Here is a 24,252-nt window from a genome sequence, read left to right on the forward strand (position 1 = left end):
CCTCCATCCACCATTCCTCCCATACAGTTTTCAGGCTCTCTTTCTGCTCTCTTTACAGCTACAGACATGGATTAATATTTCTAAATAACCCTCCTATCATCCATTGCTGAAGGCCATGAGTCATGAGGTACCATGTTACATGGGAAGAAGAGGTTCATCAGCCTCTTGACCAATGGCTGATCTGTATCTTAACTTCATTACACAAAATGGTCATGGCACAGGAAGAGGCCATGCGGTCCATCATGCCTGTTCCAGCTCTACTACCTAGTCCCAATTTCCTGCCTTTGCCCCGTACTCCTGCACACCATTTCTTATAAAGAAATCTGGAAGATGACCATAAAGCCATTGCTGATAGTCAGAAAAACCCATCTGGCTCACTGAAATCCTTTAGGGAAGGGAACTGGTGTCCTTACCTGGTCCAACCTGCATGTGACCCATAGCAAGACGGTTGTCTCTTAACTGACCTCTGGGCAATTCAGGATGGGTAATAAATGTTGGCCCAGCCAAAAGACGCGCTCAAGAAATAAAACAAAAATCCTAATAATTATCCAATGTCCTCTTGAAGGCCTAAATTGAACGTGGCTCACCTCAATTCCAAGCAGCGCATTCCATACCCAAACAACACACTGAGTGAGTAAGCTTCTTTCTCACAGTGTCCTGGCTTTGTTTGCACATCATTTTACTTGACTTCATATCCAACAAGAATCTAACAATATTTGTACAATCTTCTGAAATTTCCCATTGTTCCCCAGCCTCAGTGTGTTGGAGAGATTTCCAGATTTCCAAATCTATTCTTTCCGTCACCCTCCTGAACAGCCTGCCTCTGACTATGTAGTGGTGCCAACCATTGCTTTGGAATCTCCCTCCCCACTCCCCCTCCCCCACCCACCAGAGGAAATAGCTTCTCTCTATCCAGATTGTCAATTCCCTCAGTCACCTTAAACACCTCAATGACATCATCCATTAATCTCCTACACTCAAGGAACTGCAAAAATATTTCATGCAACACTGCAGAATTCTCTGCCATAGAAAGTGCTTGAGGTCAAAGCATTGAATGTTTTCTAAAAGGAGTAAAACATTATTCTTAGGGCTGAAGGGATCAAAGGGAATGGGGAGAATGCGGGTGTTGAGTTGAATGAACAGTCACAATCATGGTCAATGATGGAGCAGGCCTGAAGCGCTGATTGACCTTCATCTGCCTCTGTTTTCTTTGTTTGCGATGTTTCATCAAAGAGAAAGTCACGTTTAGCTAAATCATTAGAGAGAGAAGGAGTACCATGTATTGCGGATAAAAGGTGCCTGTAGATGAACTGTCCTGGGAGTTCCAGAAGACATTTGAGAAGTTGACGCATAAATTTTTATTGTGGAAAATAGAACATGGTGTCGTGGGTCACAGTTTAGCATGGGTAGAAAATTGGTTAGCTAACAGGAAACACAGAGTAAACATAAATGGGTCTTTATTTCATTGGCAGGAGTCTGTGCTGGAAACTCAACCTTTGTACAATTTACATCAATGAGTTAAACAAGGGAAGAGGCAGCATTGTAACTAAATTCATAAATTGACAAAGGCAGGTAAGAAAGCACAGAAGGAGTTAATAGAAGGATATAGATAGGTTGAGTGAGTGGGCAAAGGTCTATTTGATGGAGTATAGATTAGATTACTTACAGTGTGGAAACAGGCCCTTCGGCCCAACAAATCCACACCTACCTGCCGAAGCGCAACCCACCCAGACCCATTCTCCTACATTTTAACCCTACACCTAACACTACAGGCAATTTAGGTAAAAACAATGACTGCAGATGCTGGAAACCAGGTTCTGGATTAGTGGTGTTGGAAGAGCACAGCAGTTCAGGCAGCATCCAAGGAGCAGTAAAATCAGGAATAAAGGCAGAGAGCCTGAAGGGTGGAGAGATAAGTGAGAGGAGGGTGGGGGTGGTGAGAAAGTAGCATAGAGTACAATAGGTGAGTGGGAGAGGGGATGAAGGTGATAGGTCAGGGGCGGGGTAGAGGGTGGAGTGGATAGGTGGAAAAGAAGATAGGCAGGTAGGACAGGTCATGGGGACAGTGCGGGCTGGAAGGTTGGAACTAGGATGAGGTGGGGGAAGGGGAAATGAGGAAACTGTTGAAGTCCACATTGATGCCCTGGAGTTGAAGTGTTCCGAGGCGGAAGATGAGGCGTTCTTCCTCCAGGCGTCAGTGGTGAGGGAGCGGCGGTGAAGGAGGCCCAGGACCTCCATGTCCTCGGCAGAGTGGGAGGGGGAGTTGAAATGTTGGGCCACAGGGCGGTGTGGTTGATTGGTGCGGGTGTCCCGGAGATGTTCCCTAAAGCGCTCTGCTAGGAGGCGTTCAGTCTCCCCAATGTAGAGGAGACCACATCGGGAGCAACGGATACAATAAATGATATTGGTGGATGTGCACGTAAAACTTTGATGGAGGTGGAAGGCTCCTTTAGGACCTTGGATAGAGGTGAGGGAGGAGGTGTGGGCGCAGGCTTTGCAATTCCTGCGGTGGCAGGGGAAGGTGCCAGGATGGGAGGGTGGGTTGTTGGGGGGGCGTGGACCTGACCAGGTAGTCACGGAGGGAACAGTCTTTGCGGAAGGCTGAAAGGGGTGGGGAGGGAAATATATCCCTGGTTGTGGGGTCTTTTTGGAGGTGGCGGAAATGTTGGCGGATGATTTGATTTATGCGAAGGTTGGTAGGGTGAAAGGTGAGCACCAGCGGTGTTCTGTCCTTGTTATGGTTGGAGAGGTGGGGTCTGAGAACGGAGGTGCGAGATGTGGATGAGATGCGTTGGAGGGCATCTTTAACCACGTGGGAAGGGAAATTGTGGTCTCTAAAGAAGGAGGCTATCTGGTGTGTTCTGTGGTGGAACTGGTCCTCCTGGGAGCAGATCCAGCGGAGGCAGAGGAAATGGGAATACGGGATGGCATTTTTGCAAGAGGTAGAGTAGGAAGAGGTGTAATCCAGGTAGCTGTGGGAGTTGGTGGGTTTGTAAAAAATGTCAGTGTCAAGTCGGTCGTCATTAATGGAGATGGAGAGGTCCAGGAAGGGGAGGGAGGTGTCAGAGATGGTCCAGGTAAATTTAAGATCAGGGTGAATGTGTTGATGAAGTTGATGAATTGCTCAATCTCCTCGCGGGAGCACGAGGTGGCGCCAATGCAGTCATCAATGTAGCGGAGGAAGAGGTGGGGAGTGGTGCTGGTGTAATTACAGAAGATCGACTGTTCTACATAGCCAACAAAGAGACAGGCATAGCTGGGGCCCATACCTGTGCCCATGGCTACCCCTTTGGTCTGGAGGAAGTGGGAGGATTCGAAGGAGAAATTGTTAAGGGTGAGGACCAGTTCGACCAAATGAATGAGAGTGTCGGTGGAAGAGTACTGTTTGGGACGTCGGGAGAGGAAAAAACGGAGGGCTTGGGGGCCCTGGTCATGGCAGATGGAGGTGTAGAGGGATTGGATATCCATGGTGAAGATGAGGCGTTAGGGGCCGGGGAAACGGAAGTCTTGGAGGAGGTGGAGAGTGTGGGTGGTGTCTCGAACGTATGTGGGGGGTTCCTGGACTAGGGGGGATAGGACAGTGTCAAGGTAGGTAGAAATGAGTTCAGTGAGGCAGGAGCATGCTGAGACAATGGGTCGGCCAGGGTGGTCAGGCTTGTGGATCTTGGGAAGGAGGTAGAACCGGGCAGTGCGGGGTTCCCGGACTATGAGGTTGGAAGCTGTGGGTGGGAGATCTCCTGAGGTGATGAGGTTCTGTATGGTCTGGGAGATGATGATTTGGTGATGGGGGGGTGGGGTCATGGTTGAGGGGGCGGTAGGAAGAGGTGCCCTCAAGTTGGCGTTTGGCTTCTGCGGTGTAGAGGTCAGTGCGCCAGACTACCACTGCGCCCACTTTATCCGCTGGCTTGATGGTGAGGTTGGGATTGGAGCAGAGGGATTGGAGGGCTGCGCGTTGTGAGGGTGAGAGGTTGGAGTGGGGGAGGGGGGTTGACAGGTTGAGGCGGTTAATGTCCCAGCGGCAGTTGGAAATGAAGAAGTCGAGGACAGGTAATAGGCCAGCACGGGGTGTCCAGGTGGATGCAGTGTGTTGGAGGTGGGCGAAGTCGTCCTCGGAAGGTGGGCGGGAATCCTGATTGTGAAAGTAAGCTCAGAGGCGGAGGCGACGGAAAAAGTGTTTGATGTCACGGTGTGTATTAAATTCATTGATGCGTGGACGGAGGAGGAGGAATGTGAGTCCTTTGCTGAGGACTGATCGTTTGTCCTCAGTGAGGGGGAGGTCTGGAGGGATGGTGAAAACTCGGCAGGGCTGGGAGCTGGGATCTGGTGAGGGTGTGGAGCTGGGAGTAGGGGTGGAGCCCGTTACTGGAGTGGGTGTGATGGTGGGGGGAATGGGGGTGGAGTCATGAGCAGGGGTGTTCCCCTCAGGGTTCTGGGGGCCGGGAATGGTGACAGTGGGATCTGTGGGGGGCATGTCAGCAGAATGCAGGTGAGTGGCGTTAGTGGGGGCAGAAGTGGTGGCTGACATGTCAGTAGGGGTGGCGGAAGCCACTGAGCGTGTGACTTCAGCGATGATGTGAGGGGTGGAAGTGATGTCACGTGTGATGCATGAGGAATTGTGAGGGGCGGAAGTGGCTATGGGAGTGGCCATGATGGGGGCGGAAGTGGCATCATCAATCAGTGTGGGGGTGGCAGCTGCACCAGCCGCATGGCTAATGGTGTCCGAGCAGTTCCAGAGGCTGGGGGAATCAGTGGAATGTTTGAGGAGTGCTGGTTATGGAGGTGGGTAGATAAAAACGTTTGCCACTACAGGCAATTTAGTGTGGCCAATTCACCTCACCTGCACATTTTTGGACAGTGGGAGAAAACCAGAGCAAACCCACGCAGACACAGAGAGAATGTGCAAACTCCACACAGTCAGTCACTTGAGGTGAGAATTGAACCTGGTCTCTGGTGCTGTGAGGCAACAGTACTAACCACTGTGCCACCATGCCACCAGCATATAGTGTGGGAAAATGTGAAGTTGTTCAGTTTGACAGACAGAAAGAAAAAGCAGAGTATTATTTAAATGGAAAACAACAGCAGAAATCAGAGGGATTAAAGAATTCTAGGACAGGAGTCTCAAAACATGAATATGCAGGTAGAGTTATGCTGTACTTTATTCGGGAAGGAATTCAATAAAAAGGATCAAAAATGTAAATTGCTGGAAAAGCTCAGCAGGTCTGGCAATTTACATTTGTGATCCTTTTTATTGAATTCCTTCCCGAATAAAGTACAGCATCACTCTACCTGCAAAAACCGAAAGAACTGCGGATGCTGTAAATCAAAAACAAAAACAGAAATTGATGGAAAAGCTCAGCTGGTCTGACAGCACCAGTGGAGAGAAGTCAGAGAAATTCTGCTGCCAGACCTGCTGAGCTTTTCCAGCAATTTCTGGTTTTGTTTCTGATTTACAGCTTTGAGCTTTGCTAACTGGCCTGTGTGTTACCTTAATCATAGAATCCCTACAATGTAGAAGCAGGCCCTTTGACCCAATAAGACCACACCGACCCACTCCCCCTACCCTATCACTCTACATTTCCCCTGACTAATGCACCTAACCTAAACACTATGAGCAATTTAGCATGGCCAATGCATCTAACCTGCACATCTTTGGACTAGGGAACCCACACACACTCTGGGAGAATGTGCAAATTCCACACAGACAGTCACCCAAGGCTGGGATCAAACCTGGGTCCCTGGTGCTGTGAGGCAGCAGTGCTAACCACTGAGCCAACCTGTAGACACCTTGTATGCCTGCAAATAGAAAATGTGCTACTGCGTACGTAAGAGGCATGAGGCAGAGCTTTCTTTGAACTTTAGGATGACTTTAGAATTCAGGGAAGTAATGGGCGAGCAGAACTTGACACGGTTGTGTTAGCGTTTTACAAGGGATACAATACATAGCACTTTTATACAGTTCCTTGGGCGAGGCTATGCTAAAAGCTAAAAATTGAGGGTCACATTAGGATGGTGAGCTCTGTCTGGAAAAATTCTAAGCTGCTGTTGCTTTCAAATATTGACGGAGAATGATCGGAGACAGAATCTAATGGAGTGGATTTGACATCCACTTGTACAGGAGAGCAGCTGCATGCTGGGGACTGCAGGGGTTCTGACACTGTGATGTCTGGCACCTTGTAGCTATCAGCAAACCCTGAGACTCTCCAATGCCAAGTTGCTGATACCACCCAGCCACTGGCACTGGATTCATGCTGATCTTCAGTACAAGGAGCTCACGATGATCACCGTCCACAACAAGACTGTGGGAATATCCCAGTTTAAAGCAGACCTTTTAGGAAAAGATCATCACCTTCAGAGTCTTGTCTGAGCTGGCTGCGGTTTTGTAGAAGTGGTAAGAGCCGCTGACGTCACACAGCTTGTCTGCATCACCGTGTAAAAGCAGCATCCGGCTGGTTATAGTGGGCAGCACCTTCTCGACGCTGGTCACTGCGTTAAGGAGCATGGCAGCAAATCGCACCCTCACTGGCCCGTGGTAGTTGAGAGGGTCGTCAATGTAGTCTTGCACCTGCCAGAGACAGGACACATCAATCACAAAGGGACAAAACTCAGTGGGTGCTGGAAAAATCCAGAACAGCATCACAGAGATCTCCATTTGTCTTGGAGACAGTGAATGGGAGACCAAAAGACAGAAAAAGAGTAGGAAGGCAGTGCAGGTGTCTCCTGTGATCATCTCCCTCCAAAACAGGTGCACCATTTTGGATACTGCTGGGGGAAATGGCTCACCAGGGGAGGGCAGCAGTTGCCAGGATCATGGCACCGTGGCGGGCTCTGCTGTTCAGAAGGGCGGGAAAAAGACTCATAGGGCCATAGTCATGGGGATGCTATTGTGAGGGAAGTAGATAGGCAATTCTGTGGCCAAAAACGAGACTCCCGGATGGTTTGTTTCCTCCCAAGTGCTCGGGTCAGGGATGTCACCGATCGGCTGCAGAGCATTCTGAAAGGGGAGGGTGAACAGCCAGTTGTCTTGGTGCATATGGGCACCAATGATATAAGTAAATAATGAGATGAGGTCCTGAAAGAAGAATTCAGGGAGCTGGGAGAGAAGGTAAAGAGAAGGACCTCAAAGGTAGTGATCTCGGGATTACTCCCAGTGCCACGTGCTAGCCAGCATGGAAATGAAAAAATAGGCAGGATAAACACGTGGCTTGAGAGATGGTGTAGGGGGGAGGGGTTCAGAATTGTGGGACATTGGGACCAGTTCTGGGGAAGGTGGGACTATTACAAAATGGACGGTCTACACCTGAACCAGACTGGAACTAATGTCCTTGGGGGAATTTTTGATACTGCTTTTGGAGAGGTTTTAAACTAATGTGGCAGGGGACTGGGAACCAGAAGAGAAAACAAGTAGGCAGCGAGGTGGGGACTGGAGGCTGTAAGAATCATGAAGATAGCATTAATAAAGGGAAGAGTAGGCAGAGAGCAGATGAACGCAAAAAAAACTGGTGGCCTGAAATGCATCTACTTTAATGCAAGGAGTATAGTGTGTAAGGCAGATGAACGTAGGGCTTGGATTGGTGCCTGGGAATATGACGTTATTGCAATCACAGAGACTTGGTTGAAGGAAGGGCATGATGATTGGCAATTAAATGTTCCAGAATATAGATGCTTCAGACAGGACAGGGAGGGAAGCAAAAGGGGGTTGGAATTGCATTGCTGGTCAGGGATGACATCATGGCTGTGCTAAAGGAGGACACTATGGAGGTCTTGGGTGGTGAGGCATTATGGGTGGAGCTGAGAAATAAGAAGGGTGCAGTTACACTGTTGGGGCTGTGTTACAGGCCTCCCAACAGTGAGCGTGAGGTAGAAGAACAAACAGGTAAACAGATTATGGAAAGATGTAGAGGCAATAAGGTAGTTAATTTTCCTAACATTGACTGGGATACACTTAACGTCAGAGTTCTGGATGGGGTAGAATTTGTAAGAAGCATCCAGTAGAGTTTTCTAGAGCAGTATGTCAATAGTCTGACAAGGTAAGGGTCCATATTGGACCTGGTACTGGGGAACGAGCCAGGGCAGGTGGTGGAAGTTGCGGTGGGGGATTTCTTTGGGAACAGTGACCATAATTCTGTAAGTTTTAGAATACTCGTAGACAAAGATGAGAGTGGTCCTAAGGGAAGAGTACTAAACTGGGCCAAGGCCAATTATATCAAAATTAGGCAGGAGCTCAGAAATGTGGATTGGACACAGCTATTTGAAGGGAAGTCCACATTTGAGATGTGGGAGGCTTTCAAAGATAGGTTAAAGATTGTGCAGGATAGGTATGTCCTTGAAGGCAAAGGATAGGAAGGGCAAGATTTGTGAACCGTGGATGACAGGAGAAATTGTACAACTAGCCAAGAAGAAAAGGGAAGCATACATAAGGTCTAGGCAGCTAAGAACAGAACGGGCTCTGGAAGAATATCGGAAGAGTAGGACAAGTCTTAAATGAGGAATCAAGCGGGTAAAAGCGGTCGTGAAATAGCTTTAGCAAGCAGAATTAAGGAGAATCCCAAAGCATTTTATTCTTACATAAGAAGCAAGCGGGTAACTAGAGAAAGGATTGGTCCACTAAAGGATAATGAAGGAAGGCTTTGTGTCGAACCTGAGAGAATGGGTGAGATTCTGAATGATTACTTTGCATCAATGTTCACTGAGGAGAGGAACATGATGAATCTTGAAATTAGAGATAGAAGTTTGATTAGTCTGAATCACGTTGACGTAAGTAGGGAAGATGTGTTGGGTAGTATAGAGGTTATTAAGGTGGACGAATCCCCAGGACCGGATGGGATCTATCCCAGGTTGCTGGGGGAGGCGAGAGAGGAAATAGCTGGGGCCCTGACAGATATCTTTGTGGCATCCTTAAATACAAGTGAGGTGCCGGAGGACTGGAGGGTTGCTCATGTTGTCCCCCTGTACAAGAAGGGTAGTAGGGATATTCCAGGTAACTACAGACCAGTGAGCCTGACGTCAGTAGTGGGAAAGTTGCTGGAAAGGTACTGAGGGATAGGATCTATTTATATTTAGAAAAGAATGGGCTTATCAGTGATAGGCAACATGGTTTTGTGTGGGGGAGATCGTGCCTTACCAACTTAATAGAGTTCTTCGAGGAAGTGACCAAGTTGTTAGATGAAGGAAGGGCTGTTGATGTCATATACATGGACTTTAGTAAGGCGTTTGATAAGGTTCCCCATTGTAGACTAATAGAGAAAGTGAAGTCACATGGTATGCAGGGTGTTCTAGCTAGGTGGATAAAGAACTGGTTGAGCAACAGGAGACAGAGAGTAGTAGTTGAAGGGAATTTCGTGAAATGGAGAAAGGTGACCAGTGGTGTTCCACAGGGGTCAGTGTTGGGGCCACTGTTGTTTGTAATAAACATAAATGATCTGGAAGAGGGCACTGTTGGTCTGATCAGTAAGTTTACAGATGACACGAAGATTGGTGGAGTAGCAGAAAGTAAAGGGATTGTCAGAGAATACAGGAGGATATAGATAGACTGGAGAGTTGGGCGGAAAAGTGACAGATGGTTTTCAATCCAGAAAAATGTGAGGTGATGCATTTAGGCAAGACTAATTCTAGAGCGAATTATACAGTGAACAGAAGAGCCTTTGGAAAAGTTGATGAGCAGAGAGATCTGGGAGTGTAGGTCCATTGTACCCTGAAGGTTGCGGCACAGGTGGGTAGAGTGGTCAGGAAGGCATATAGTATGCTTGCCTTCATCGGACAGGGTATTGAGTATAAGAGCTGACAAGTCATGTTAAAATTGTACAAGACATTGGTTCGGCCGCATTTAGAATACTGTGTACAGTTCTGGTCGCCACATTACCAAAAGGGTGTGGACGCTTTGGAGAGGGTGTGGAGAAGGTTTACGAGGATGTTGCCTGGTATGGAAGGTGCTAGCTATGAAGAAAGGTTGAGTTGGTTAGGCTTATTTTCATTAGAAAAAAGGAGATTGAGGGGAGATCTGATTGAGGTTTACAAAATCATGAAGGATATAGACAGGATGGATAGAGACAAGCTTTTTGCCAGGGTGAAGGATTCAATAACGAGAGGTCACGCTTTCAAGGTGAGAGGTGGAACATTTAAGGGGGATATAGGCGGTAAGTACTTTACACAGAGGATGGCGGGCATTTGGAACACGTTGCCAGCAGAGGTGGTAGAGGCAGGCACAGTAGATTCATTTAAGATGTGTCTGGACAAATGCATGAGTAGGTGGGGAGCAGAGGGATACAGATGCTTAGGAATTGACCGACAGGTTTAGACAGTACATTTGGATCAGCTCAGGCTTGGAGGGCCGAAGGGCCTGTTCCTGGGCTGTACATTTTCTTTGTTCTCTTTGTTCTTCTTTAAAATCCTGGAATCATTTCGCCCACCATAAGACCATTCAAAACAGGAAGAGGAGTAGGCCATTCGGTCCTTTGAGCCTGCTCCACCATTCAATAGGATCAAGGCTGATCCAACATTCCTCACATCCACCTTCCTGCCCTTTCCCCATAACCCTTGAGTCCCCACCTGATGAAGAATCTCTCTGTCTCAGCCTTAAATATACACAGGGACTCTGTCCCCACAGCTCTCACTGGTAAGGAGTTCCAAAGACTCACAACCCTCTAACAGAAGAGATTCCTCCTCATCTCAGTCTGAAATTGGTGCCCCTTTATTCTGAGACTGTACCTTCTGGTCCTAGATCCTCTAGTGGGAAGGATCCTCTCAACATTGACCCTTAAGAATCCTAGATGCTTCATTGAAATCATCTCTCATTCTTCGAAATGCCAATCATCAGGTCCCAGTCCCTGGGTGCAGGGAGCTGGGAGGTGAAACGGCAGGGAAGGTGGGGATGGGGGAAGGTGGGAGGTAGGGGTGGGGGGAGGTTGGAGTGCAGGAAGGTGGGAGGTAGGGTACAGGGAGGTGGGAGGTGAGGATGGGGTGAGGTGGGAGGTGGGATGGGCTTGGGGAAGGTGGGGTTGGGGGACGTGGGATAGGGGAGGTGGGAGGTGGCGAGGGGGAGGTGGGAGGTGGGTGTGCAGGGAGGTGGGAGGGGCAGATGGAGGGAGGCTGGAGGTGGGGAGGGGGAGATGGGAGGTGGGTGTGCAGGGAGGTGGGAGGGGCAGATGGAGAGAGGTTGGAGGTGGGGAGGGGGAGATGGGAGGTGAGGATGGGGGAGCTGGGAGGTGGGTGTGCAGGAGGGTGGGCGGTGGGATGGGGGGAGGTGGACGGTGGGGATGAGGGAGGTGGGGAGGTGGGTGTACAGGGAGGTGGGAGGTGCGGATGGAGGGAGGTTGGAGGTGGGGATGGAGGGAGGTGGGAGGTGGGGATGGGGAGGTGGGATGTGGGATGGGGGAGGTGGGGAGGTGGGTGTGTAGGGAGTTGGGAGGTGAGGATGGGGGGAGCTGGGAGGTGGGTGTGCAGGGAGGTGGGAGGTGGGAGGTGGGGATGGGGAGGTGGGGAGGTGGGGATGGGGAGGTGGGAGGTGGGGATGGGGAGGTGGGGAGGTGAGTGTGCAGGGAGGTGGGAGGTGAGGATGGGGGAGCTGGGAGGTGGGTGTGCAGGGAGGTGGGCGATAGGGATGGGGAGGTGGGGAGTTGGGTGTGCAGGGAGGTGGGGAGGTGGGTGTGCAGGGAGGTTGGAGGTGTGGTTGGAGGGAGGTAGGAGGTGGGATGGGGAGGTGGGATGTGGGTGTGCAGGGAGATGGGGAGGTGGGGATGGAGGAATTTGGGAGGTGGGATGGGGGAGGTGGGGAGGTGGGATGGGGGAGGTGGGAGGTGGGTGTGCAGGGAGGTGGGACGTGCAGATGGAGGGAGGTGGGAGATGGGGATGGGGGAGGTGGGAAGTGGGATGGGGGAGGTGGGAAGTGGGATGGGGGAGGTGGGGAGCTGCGTGTGCAGGGAGGTGGGAGGTGCAGATGGAGGGAGGTGGGAGATGGGGATGGGGGAGGTGGGAGGTGAGATGGGAGAAGTGGGGAGGTGGGTGTGCAGGGAGGTGTGAGGTGCAGATGGAGGGAGGTGGGAGGTGGGATGGGGGAGGTGGGAGGTGAGATGGGGGAAGTGGGGAGGTGGGTGTGCAGGGAGGTGGAAGGTGGGGATGGAGGGAGGTGGGAGGTGAGAGGTGGTGATGGGGGAGTTGGGAGGTGGGGGTGTAGGGAGGTGAATGGGGCAGTGGGGATGTTGGGAGGTGAATGTGCAGGGAAGTGTGAGGTGGGTTGGGGGTGTTGAGAGGTGGGATAGGTGGGATGTGAGTTGGAGGTTGCGGGGAGGTGGGGGGAGATGGGACAGGGTTGGGGGAGGTGGGGCATGGGGGGGACGCTGGTGTCACCTCCTTTCAGGAAGGTCTGCCGTGCCTTAGTCCATTCACCTTGACATCATCTGCCGAAGGGGCAGTGCTCCGAAAGCTTGTAATTTCAGATAAACCTATTGGACCATAACCTAGTGTCATGTGACTTCTGACCTTGCTCCATTCAGACACTGAACAGGATAGCACTGTCCTTCCTCTGGCATCAGTGACCAAGAGAGCAAGGCGATTATGGAGGGATGGATGCCATGGGGGTGGAGGGGTGTGGAGAATGGAAAAATGGGGTGTGGGGAAAGGGCACAGGTGTGGCTTTCATGTCCTTTTGATCAGGGAATGAGCGCCTCTGATCAAAGACCACCTCCAGAAGCCTCAAGGAAACACCCCTGGGTCTGCTGTTATACTCCCTGCCTGGTGAACCCCTCACCCTCTGCTGGCTAATATTGGCAGCGATGGGATGGGACCTGTGTAGACTGGATGATAACCTCACAGTATTATCACTGGGCTGTTAATCCTGGGGCTTAGATTTGTTCTGCAGACCTGGGTTCAAATCCTACCACGGCAGATGGTAGAATTTGAATTCAATTAAGATTCCCATGATGACCATGAACCTATTGCTGACTATCTGGAAAAGCCCAAATATCTGTTAGAGAAAGAAATTGCCATCCTTACCCGGTCTGAAATACATGTGACTCCAGACCCACAGCAATATGGTCAAATCCTAAATGACCTCTCGGCAATGTACACTGGCCTAGTCAGCAATGGCCTCATACCGTGAATGAATTTTTAAAAAAACTCCCATATCCCTGGGATAAGAAGAGTTTGAATTGAGTAAAAAAACCAATGGATATCGAGGAGCAAATCTCTAACAGTAACAACACATATCCATAAGGCCATTAATTGTCAGCTTTCATGTCTCGAGGGGTGGAATTGAGAAGAATGGACTAGTCCAGCTCAATAACCTGTTTCTGTGGCGAAGATAATGTAACTTGACAAATATGTGAAGTATTAGTCGGGAGTGGAACTTTACATATTGTTTTGACATTGAGAAAATGTCCTTGACTGGATAAACGATAAACACGGGCCGGCAGCCAAGATTCAGATTCAATTATACCAGGAATTGAAGTGAAGGACGAACATTATCTCCAATAGCAGTTTGAAATTGATACGATACTTACAGGGTAGAGGGAGGCCATTCGGTCCCTTACTTCACTCTGCAACTGTAGTTCAGCTTGTCTCTCTCTCCCCTCAGTTTTAGGGAAGAATCGACCAGTGAGGTCCTGTCCTGCCATGTTTCTCGACATATCGTGTTTCTTAAATGTGACTAATTTGCATTTGTGTGGCGCCCAGTCCACATCTGTCCACAGTTCCCTAAATCTGCTTCTGACCTTCCAACATCTTAATCTAATTCTGCTCATGGGGTGCTGTATAAAACAGAATGCAATATGGAAATGCTACTGCACTCAATGGGTTAATGTGTACAGCAATGGATGGAAAATTGCCCACAAAGTGTTGGTCCAGTTCTGCTCGATAGTGGCAGTAGCCATCACATGATCAGTAATGACCTTTCACTACTTGACCTTTGAATGGGTCCCATGGCGAAGGGCATCGCCTTGGAGATGGTGCAGAATCATGTAGCGTAATTACTAATCTCTCCTCCCTCCAATCCCTCATCCCAATATTTATACCTAGACTGTATAACCCTCCAGGGAAAAATACCACCAGCACAGAGAGCTGAATTGGACGTTTCTTAAGCACGATAGTCACTAACTGAGAATTATAGTGTCACATGACAATATAAAGGTACGTTAATTGGCAGCATGTCTGTGAATGCTACACTATTCAATAAATATTTCCGTAGTATTTGTTTGTCCATTACTACTAATCTGAGCTTACAACCCTGAACAATCCAACTATCAAACTGGAATGCAGCAACAGCAACATTCTTAACAAATAAATCATTGCAAGGTGCTCACCGAATCAGCCCAGATTGTGTGTTAAACTGGAGCTAGAACCCATGACCTTTTGTCTTGGAGGTGGGAATGAAAACTGGCCAACCCTCCTGATTAAAAAAAAGGATTCCTCAAGAGAACAGTGCAGTTTGGTTGTAATGTAAGATGTAGCGCATTGAGCAACGTACAGACTGCTTTCACTCCACAGACAGCCTCCCCATCTCACTCACATGGTACTGAGCAAGACTCAGATGGGTCCCCACTGCCCCTCTGCCAACTGCTCTTGGAGAAGTACCCACAACAGAGGTCAGAGGTCAGTGGGATAGCCTAAATGTTCAGGTTCAGTTTGACTGCAAATGCTGTGAGCTCAGGGGAACATCAAATCTGGGCAGTGGGGAAGAGGTTTGGTAGCAGGAATTAGGACTGTTCACTCACAAAACTGACTCTGTGTTGAGATGTCTTTGGCAGGAGCAACCCAATAATGTTGGAACTTATTGTCAATGCCAGGGATCTTTCCCATTGACCGGAGAGCTCCTTATCACCTCCTACTGGATGCCAGCTGGGATGAAGAGCTGAACTAGCCAGCATTGGAATTCTCTCAGACACAGGACCCCGAGGGTGGACACTCAGGAGCTGATGGCTCTTCAATACCTGTCAGTGTGACCGGGAGCAGGACTTGCCCCAAACATTGGTGCACTGAGATTAACCTAGCTCTCAATGCCAGCAAAACCAAGGAACTCATTATTGACTTTCGGCGGGATGTTACTCATGCCCCCCTACGCACTAACAGCACAGAGATGGAATGAGTACAGAGTGTCAAGCTCCTGGGAGTGGTCATCAGCAAGAAGCTTTCTTGGACTCTTCATGTGGATGCACTGGTTACAAAGGCCCAACAACGTCTCTTCTTCTTCAGGCAGCTGAGGAAATTTGGCATGACGGCGAATACCCTTGCCAACTTTTATAGGTGTGCCATCGAGAGCATTCTGTCTGGATGTATCACTACCTGGTAAGGCAACTGTACCATTCAAGATCGGGGACGGTTACAGAGAGAGGTGAACTCGGCCCGGACAATCACAAAGGCCACCCTCCCATCTATAGAATCCACCTACCAGGCCCACTGTCAAGGAAAGGCCGCCAGCATTCTCAAAGATCCATCCCACCCTGGCAATGTTTTTCTACAGCCTCTACCATCAGGGATAAGGTACAGAAGCCTGAACACCGACATCAGCCGGTTTCGTAACAATTTCTACCCTACTGCTGTTAGAGTACCGAATGGACTTACAAACTCTTAGCATTCACCTGTATCTGTGTTTTGATTTTTGCCGCTGTTTACCTATTGTTTACTTTCTATGCCAAGTAACTCTGTGATCTGCCTGTATTGGCTCGCAAGACAAAGCTTTTCACTGTGCCTCAGTACACGTGACAATAAATTCAATTCAATTCAATTCATTAGAGGCCTGGGATTGAGAGGTTGACCCAGTTCACAAGTGGATAAGGGAAGGAGGAGGGATACGGTAGGGAGAAGGCACTGCTGGTGGGTCGGGGTGAAGTGGTTTGTAATGTTTTTCCCTGTACTTAGGTACACGTGACAATAAATCAAATCAAATTGAAAGGATGGGAATGGCTTTTCTGACGATGCTGTCACTTTTAAAAGGTTATTTAGTCCTTGGTCATAAAGCCAGAAGCCTAAAAGGGTGTAGTTTAACAATGGAAGGGGAGTGGCCAGTTCTCTCAGTTTTTCTAGTTTGTTTTAGCTGTAGCAGTCACAAGATGTGTGAGTCCAGGAGAGTTGCAAGCTTCAGTAATCAATTCCTCTGACCTCCTTCCGAAATCTCTTTGGACGCTGCTCCCTCCTGCCTGTAAGAATCTGTGTTTATGAGATGTTACTATATTGGAACAGTTAGTAACAGGTACTGTTTAGGTCAGTTAGGTTTTCCAATAATTAAGTTACCCTAAATTCCATTTCTTTTTTGTTCGTGTTTTATTTGCAGTGTTCAAATAAATTCTGTTTCACTTAAAGCCGAGTGGTTTGACCAGCTGCATCACACCTGGAACCCACTTCACATCTGTCTTTAAAACAAGAAAAGGTTAGGGTTTAGGATACCTTCTTAAAATCTTTTAAGGGGGTCTGGCCTGGTCCACAACACTTTTAGTAGGAGACCTCCTCCTAATTCTGGTCACTCAATCAGGTTCTGAGTGCCTTTTCTATAGGGGACCCCACTCCCACAGCCCATAAGCAATAATGACTGTGGTAACAGTAATTGTCCATTTAAAAGGTAGCCTGTGGTGAAGTGGTAATGCCACGGGACCATTGTTCTGGAGATATGGATTTGAATATCACCACAGGGGACTGGTGATGTTTCAATTCCATCAAATCTGACATAAAGATGATCTAATGGTGTCCATATAATCATTGTCAATTGCTGTAAAAATCCATCTGCTTCACTAATGTTCTTTAGGGAGGGAAATCTGCTGTTCTTACCTGGTCAGGCCTACATGTGATTCTAGACACACAGCATGGGGTTGATGTTTAACTGCCCTCTGGGTAATTAGGGATGAGCAGTAAATACTGGCTCAGCCAATGATGTCCACAACACTATAACAGATCTTTTTAAAATGGGCTTAGAGGTTAAAGGTCAGTTAGGAAGATTCCAGACTTTTACTTTTCCAGTTCTGAGGGCTAAAGGGATCAAAGGGTGTGGACATAAACTGGGAATGGGGGAATTGAGTTGGATGATCAGCCAATGTCATATTGAATGGCACAGCAGGCTTGAAGGGCTGAATGGACTCCTCCTGCTCCTATTTTCTATGTTTCTATGATCATTGGCTCATTGTAACTCACACATTGTAATTTCATTGTAACTCACACATTACAACACACCGACACACTAACACACTGACACACTAACACACCGACACACTGACACACCGACACACCGATTATTTGTACCCCATTTATACATAGACATCAGCTCCCACCTCAATGTCCCTTAACTAACAAATGAACATCACTTACATGAGAGCTAGGAGCAGGAATAGGCCATTCTGGGGGGAGTGAACTCTACTGATTCATGGCCCTTTAAGAGAAAATCATTCCTCCTCATCTCTGTTTAAAATCTGCTACTCCTCATCCTAAAACTATGACCTCTCACTCTGGATTGTCCCATTGAAGGAAACATCCTCCCTCCATCTACATTGTCAGTCTCTTTTAACATCTTATATACATCAATTCGATCTCCTCTCATTCTTCTAAACCCTAGATAGTATAGACCTAAATTCCTCAATCTCTCTTCCTGAGACAAACTCTTTATCTCTGGAATCAATCTACTGAGCCTCCTCTGAACTGCCCTCTCAAGTAAGGGATCCTAACCTATCCACCGCCTTCCTTCCTCAGTGGACAGCACCAAATTGGCTCTTTAACATTTTAAATTTGACCGGTTTTGGCTCACTCAAAGCAAGTGATTCTCAGTTTAGTCATGATCAATGAGCCAATGATCATAGAAACATAGAAAATAGGAGCAGGAGGAGTCCATTCAGCCCTTCAAGCCTGCTGTGCCATTCAATATGACATTGGCTGATCATCCAACTCAATTCCCCCATTCCCAGTTTATGTCCACACCCTTTGATCCCTTTAGCCCTCAGAACTATATATAACTCTTTCTTGAAAACATTCAATGCTTTGACCTCAACCGTTTTCCACTCTTTGGGTAAAAGAGTTTGTCCTCACCTTAGTCGTAAATGGCTACCCTTTATCTTTAGTCTGTGGCCTCTGGTTCTGGACTCCTCTGTCTTTGGGAACCTTTTGGTGTTTACCCTGCCTAGCCCTGACAGAATGTTTCTGTGAGATCCCTCTTCATAATGAGTGAAGGTCTTAGAAAATAAGACCCAATGACTGAGTTCATCATTAGGACTGATATCCGCACTCTACACCAGCACCCCCCACAATGATGGCATCGCGGCAACAGCCTCAGTACTCAACACCAACAACTGCCAGTCTCCAAACACCATCCTACAACTCATCCGCTTTATCCTCGATCATTACGTCTTCACCTTTGACAACCAATTCTTTATCCAGACACACGGAACAGCCATGGGGACCAAATTTGCACCCCAATATGCCAACATTTTTATGCACAGGTTCGAACAAGATTTCTTCTCTATGCAGGATGTCCAACCAACATTGTACACCAGGTACATTGATGACATTATCTTCCTCTGGACCCATGGCGAGGAGTCACTGATAAAACTACACAGTGACATCAACATGTTTCATCCCACCATCAAACTCACCATGGACTACTCTCGACTGTCTGTCTCATTCTTGGACACATGAGTCTCCATCAAGGATGGACACCTCAGCACCACACTCTACCGCAAACCCACAGACAACCTCACAATGCTACACTTCTCCAGCTTCCACCCAAAACATATTAAAACAGCCATTCCCTATGGACAAGCCCTACGCATACACCGGATCTGCTCAGATGAGGAGGAATGTGACGAACACCTGGAAGTACTCAAGGATGCCCTCACAAGAACGGGGTACAATGTTCAACTCATCGACCGCCAGTTGCGACGTGCCACAGCAAGGAACCGTAATGACCTCCTCAGGAGACAGACACGGGCTGCAACTGAAAGGGTATCCTTCGTTGTTCAGTACTTCCCAGGAGCTGAAATATTACGCCATGTTCTTCGTGACCCTGCAACACATTATCAATGAGGATGAGCACCTCACCAAGACCTTCCCCACACCTCCACTACTTGCCTTTAAACCACCGCCAAACCTCAAACAGATCATTGTTCGTAGCAAACTGCCCGGCTCTCAGGACAACTCCATACAACCCTGTCACGGTGGACGCTGCAAGACGTGTCAGATTGTGGACATAGATACCACTATTACACGTGGGAACACCTCCCACCTTGTACATGGCAGGTACTCATGTGACTCAGCCAACGTTGTCTATCTTATACGTTGCAGGCAAGGATGCCCGGAGGCATGGTACATTGGGGAAACTGAGCAAAGGCTACAACAACGGATGAATGGGCACTGCACAACAATCAACAGATAGGAGGGTTCCCTCCCAGTTGGGGAACACTTCAGTGGTCCAGGACATTCAGCCTCGGATCTTCGGGTGACCATCCTCCAAGGTGGACTTCGGGACAGGCAGCAGAGGAAAGTGGCCGAGCAGAGGCTGATAGCTAAGTTCGGTACCCATAGGGAGGGCCTCAACCGGGACCTTGGGTTCATGACACATTACAAGTGATCACCATTGCACTACACACACACACAGATAGTCCTACACACACACACTCTCACATACACACGGACACAGATACACACAGATGCACATACAGACACCCACACACACCCTTATAGACACACACACTCCCACACATGCACCCCCTCACAGACTTAAGACACTCACTACACACATACACACACTTTCTCACACTCACAACCCCCACCCAGACAGACAGACACACACACACACATAAAGACCCACATGCACATATATATTTTGTGTGGTGAATTTGCAGAGTTACATTGCACTTTGCTCAAAAACTGCATACATTCATGTAGAACTCTGAGCTCAAAAACTGGATGAATTTATGTAAAACTCTGTAATCTCACTTTTTAGATTAGAATCAATCTAAACATCAGGTCATAGACAGAGAACACAGGGGGCTAACACCTTCAACATATTGTCTAGCTATCACCATTGTTAACAGCTAACCCGAGAATGTAACTTTAAAAAAAAGGTTTTGTGATTTACACATGAAAGAAGTGAAACTATCACTGTATTCTAACAGATGAAAGGCTTAACAGACAATCAATTTTTCAATGTATAATTTCAGTTACATCACACAAATTTTTGCTATAAATTCTGTTACGATCGAACCCTCCACAATCACCTGATGAAGGAGCGTCGCTCCGAAAGCTAGTGTGCTTCCAATTAAACCTGTTGGACTATAACCGGGTGTTGTGTGATTTTTAACTTTGTACACCCCAGTCCAACACCGGCATCTCCAAATCATGATCCCGTGATGGCATTGTAATGTTATTGTATCAAATTTAGTGTGACTGGAGATTTCCTGTTTACTGGAAAATTCACCATAAGCCACTATGAAGATACTGAAGGATCAGCTAGTCATTTGTCCTCAGTGGAGGTGAGCAATACAATACACAGAAAGGTTATTAAAGGTATTGATCTTTGGGAAGAAACACATGTTTTATTTGCATTTGTGGGATGAAGGTGTCACTGGCTAGGCCAGCGTTTATTGTCCAGAGGGCGTTATGAGTAAACCACATTGCTGTGGATCTGGAGTTACACGTAGGCCAGACCGGATAAGGATGGCAGATTCCTTCCTTAAAGGACATTAGTGAACCAGAAAGGCTTTTCCTCAACAATGGATTCATGGCCATTATTAGACTCTTAATTCCAGAATTTAAAAAAAAATTGAATTCAAAGTGCACCACCTGCTGTGGCTGGATTTGAACCCAGGTCCCCAGAACATTAGCTGGGTGCGTGGATTAATAGTCCCTGTGGTGATACCCAGTGGTGATACCACTAGGCCATCACCAGCCCTATTGTGAGCAAACAGACCCATGAAATGGATTAAATGGCCATGTTGCTCATGCTGTAATGGACCCAGTCAGCACTGTTCAATGTAAGAAGAAAATAAATCACCAGTGACACACCTCCTTTGCGTTTCTTGACAGAGAGTGTGGATCCATATATCCCAAAGACACGTTTGGCAGGAAGTAGTCCAACACTCTGGCTAAAAACACCTACAGCAGAGAAAGAAAAACAAGTCAATCTATGTTTTTGTTTCAGCCCACATTTCACCCAGTTACTCGGGAAACCACACTCCCTTGTAACCATCGAGATGAGTATTGGGTACTCTGCTGTGAAGTCATTGACCCTCAGGTGATTCCCTAATCCATTGGGATAAATGTTCCTGGATGAATTCCTTAACTTCCACAGTTAAATTCCTGATCTGAGCCTGAAGGAAATAAGATGTAGGGGAAGTAATAGACCATTCGGTCTATCACGTCCACTATGCCATTGAATGAGATCAAACTAGAGAAAGCAAATTCACGAAACAAAGAATGTGTTCTATTTTAGATATTTCCTTAGAGAGTAAAATTGCTAGGGATGTCCAGAGAAGGGAGGAGATTGGGATTAAAAAGATTCAAATCTGCCAAGACCAAGGTTCATGCTAATATACTATTGGTTGCAATGCTATACTCAAGGGATGGGCTCACACCCTGAGGGCCTTTTCTTACCTTTGACTATTCTTTGAGGAAATATTATGAACACACAATTAAAAGTAGGACTAGGTCATTCAGCCCCTCGAGCTTGTTCAGCCATTCAATAAGATCATGGCTGATCCCACATTCCAAACCTTAGTTCCAGTACACATGTAGATGAGAGTAGGAAGGAGATGGACTGGATTTCATGGTCACAGGAGTGTGCTGGCAGACAGCAAGCTGGTTTGAAGTGTATCTACTTCAATGCCAAGAGTATCTGAAATAAGGTAGGTGAGCTTGCGGCATGGATAGATACCAGGGACTTCGATGTTGTGGCCATTTCTGAGACATGGATAGAGCAGGGTGAGGAATGGATGTTGTAGGTTCCAGGGTTTAGATCTTTCATTAAGATCAGGGAAGGTGGTAAAAGATGGGAAGGTGTGGCTTTGTTAGTCATGGACGGTATAATGGTGGCTGAAATACCTTTTGACGAGGACTCTCTACTGAGGTGATATGGGCTGAGGTTAGAAACAGGAGAGGAAAGGTTACACTGCTGGAAGTTTTTTATAGGCCTCTGCAAAGTTCCAGGGATGTGGAGCAGAGGATCAGCAAATCGATTCTGGGCAAGAATGAAAGGAACAGGGTGGTTATTATGAGGGACTTTAATTTCCCCAAAATTGACTGGAAATACTATAACTCTAGTGTGTTGGATGGATCAGTTTTTGTCCAATGTGTACAGGAGGGTTTCCTGACACAGTATGTCAAAGGGCTGACAAGAGGGGAGGCCCCACTGGATCTGGTGCTTGGTAATGAACCAGGCCAGGTGTTTGATTTAGATATGGCTGAGCACTTTGGAGAGAGTGACCATCATTTCGGTTAGGTTTAGTTTAGCGATGGAAAGGGATAGGTACATGCCACAGGGCAAGAGTTATAGATGGGGGAAAGGCAAGTATAATGCGATTAGGCAAGAATTAGGGGTAGCAAAATGCAGAGGATGGTGACAATCGAAATTGGATTAAGGAACTGGTTTAAGGAACAGATATTGCGCATCTTTGACAGGTATGCCCCTGTCAGGCAGGGAGGAAGTGATAAGGTAAGGGAACTGTGCTTTACTACAGAAATTGCATCTCTTGTTAAGCGGAAGAGGGAAGCTTATGTGACGTTAAGGTGAGATGGTTCAGATGAGGCTTTGGAGAGTTACAGATCAGCTAGGAAGGATTTAAAGAGAGAGTTAAGAAGAGCAAAGAGAGAACATGAGCCGTCTTTAGCAAATAGAATAAAGGAGAACCCTAAAGCTTTCTATAGGTATATGAGAAATAAAAGGATGACTAGGGTAGGAATAGGGCCAGTCAAAGACAGACGTGGGAGTTGTGTGTGAACCCTTTGGAGATCAGAGAAGTGTTAAATGAATACTTCTCATCTGTTTTCACCCAGGAAAAGGAGAATATTATAGAGGAGAAGACTGAGATACGGGCTATTAGACTAGAAAGGATTGAGGTTAATAAGGAGGAGGTGTTATCAAGTCTAGAAAGTGTGAAAGTAGATAAGTTCCCTGGGCTGGATGAGATTTTTCAGAGAATTCACTGGGAAGCTAGAGAGGAGATGGCTGAGCCTTTGACCTTGATCTTTGAGTCGTCATTGTCTATAGGTTTAGTATCACAGGACTGGAGGATTGCAGAAGTTGTTTGTGCACTTGCTCAAGAAGGGCAATAGAGCTAACCCAGGTAATTATAGACCAGTGAGCCTTACGTCTGTTGTAAGAAAAGTTTTGGAAAGGATTATAAAAGATAGGATTTATAATTATCTAGCAAACAGCAATTTGATTGGAAATAGTCAACAAGGATTCGTCAAGGGCAGGTCGTGCCTCACAAACCTCATTGAGTCTTTTGAGAAGGTGACCAAGCATATGGATGAGGGTAGGGCAGGGGTATACATGGACTTCAGTAAAGCCTTTCATAAGGTTCCCCATGGTAGGCGATTGGAGAAAATGTGGAGCCATGGGATTGAAGGTGATTTAGCAGTTTGGATTAGAAACTAGCTTTCTCTAAAAAGGCAGCGAGGAGTGGTGGTTGATGGAAATTATTCAGCATGGAGTCCAGTTACTAGTGGTGTGCTACAAGGATCTGTTTTGGGACCATTGCTATTTGTCATTTTTATAAATGACTTGGACGCAGGCATAGGTGGCTTGTTTACATATGACACTAAAGTCGGTGGAATAGTGGACAGTTTGGAAGAATGTTACAGGTTGCAGGGGGACTTGGATAAACTGCAGGATTGGGCTGAGAGGTGGCAAATGGAGTTCAATGCAGCTAAATGTGAGGTGATGCACTTTGGGAAGAATAACAGGAAGGCAGAGTACTGGGTCAATGGAAAGATTCTTGGTAGTGTGGATGTGCAGAGGGATCTTGGTGTCTATGTACCTGCACGTTGCCACCTAGGTTGATAGTGTTGTTAAGAAGGCATACGGTGTGTTCGGTTTCAATGGTAGAGGGATTGGGTTCCAGAGCTGTGATGTCATGCTACAATAATACAAAACGCTGGTGTGGCCGCACTTAGAATATTGTATACAGTACTGGTCGCCCCATTACAGGAAGGATGTGGAAGCATTGGAAAACGTGCAGAGATTTACCAGGATGTTGCCTGGTCTGGAGGGAAGGTCTTATGAGGAAAGGCTGAGACACTTGGGTCTGTTCTCATTGGAAAGAAGAAGGCTAAGAGGAGATTTGCTAGAGA

At 47.4% G+C, this 24,252-nt stretch overlaps 1 protein-coding gene across 3 annotated transcripts in view; it reads right to left on the reverse strand.

Moving 5' to 3' along the window:
- mgll (monoglyceride lipase) overlaps window positions 1–24,252 on the reverse strand; it is a 103,068-nt gene that overhangs the window by 7,678 nt on the left and 71,138 nt on the right. For all 3 annotated transcript variants that reach the window (XM_043707591.2, XM_043707593.2, XM_043707596.2), the window contains 2 exons: window positions 20,968–21,057; window positions 6,347–6,562 (listed from right to left, as the gene is read on the reverse strand). In XM_043707591.2, coding sequence (XP_043563526.1) covers window positions 6,347–6,562; window positions 20,968–21,057 — 306 coding nt within the window. The remainder of the gene's footprint in view (window positions 1–6,346; window positions 6,563–20,967; window positions 21,058–24,252) is intronic.

The sequence above is a fragment of the Chiloscyllium plagiosum genome, unplaced genomic scaffold (assembly GCF_037043375.1).
Source record: "Chiloscyllium plagiosum isolate Xiang-an unplaced genomic scaffold, Cpla_swu_hap1 HiC_scaffold_14, whole genome shotgun sequence".
Lineage (NCBI taxonomy): Eukaryota > Metazoa > Chordata > Chondrichthyes > Orectolobiformes > Hemiscylliidae > Chiloscyllium > Chiloscyllium plagiosum.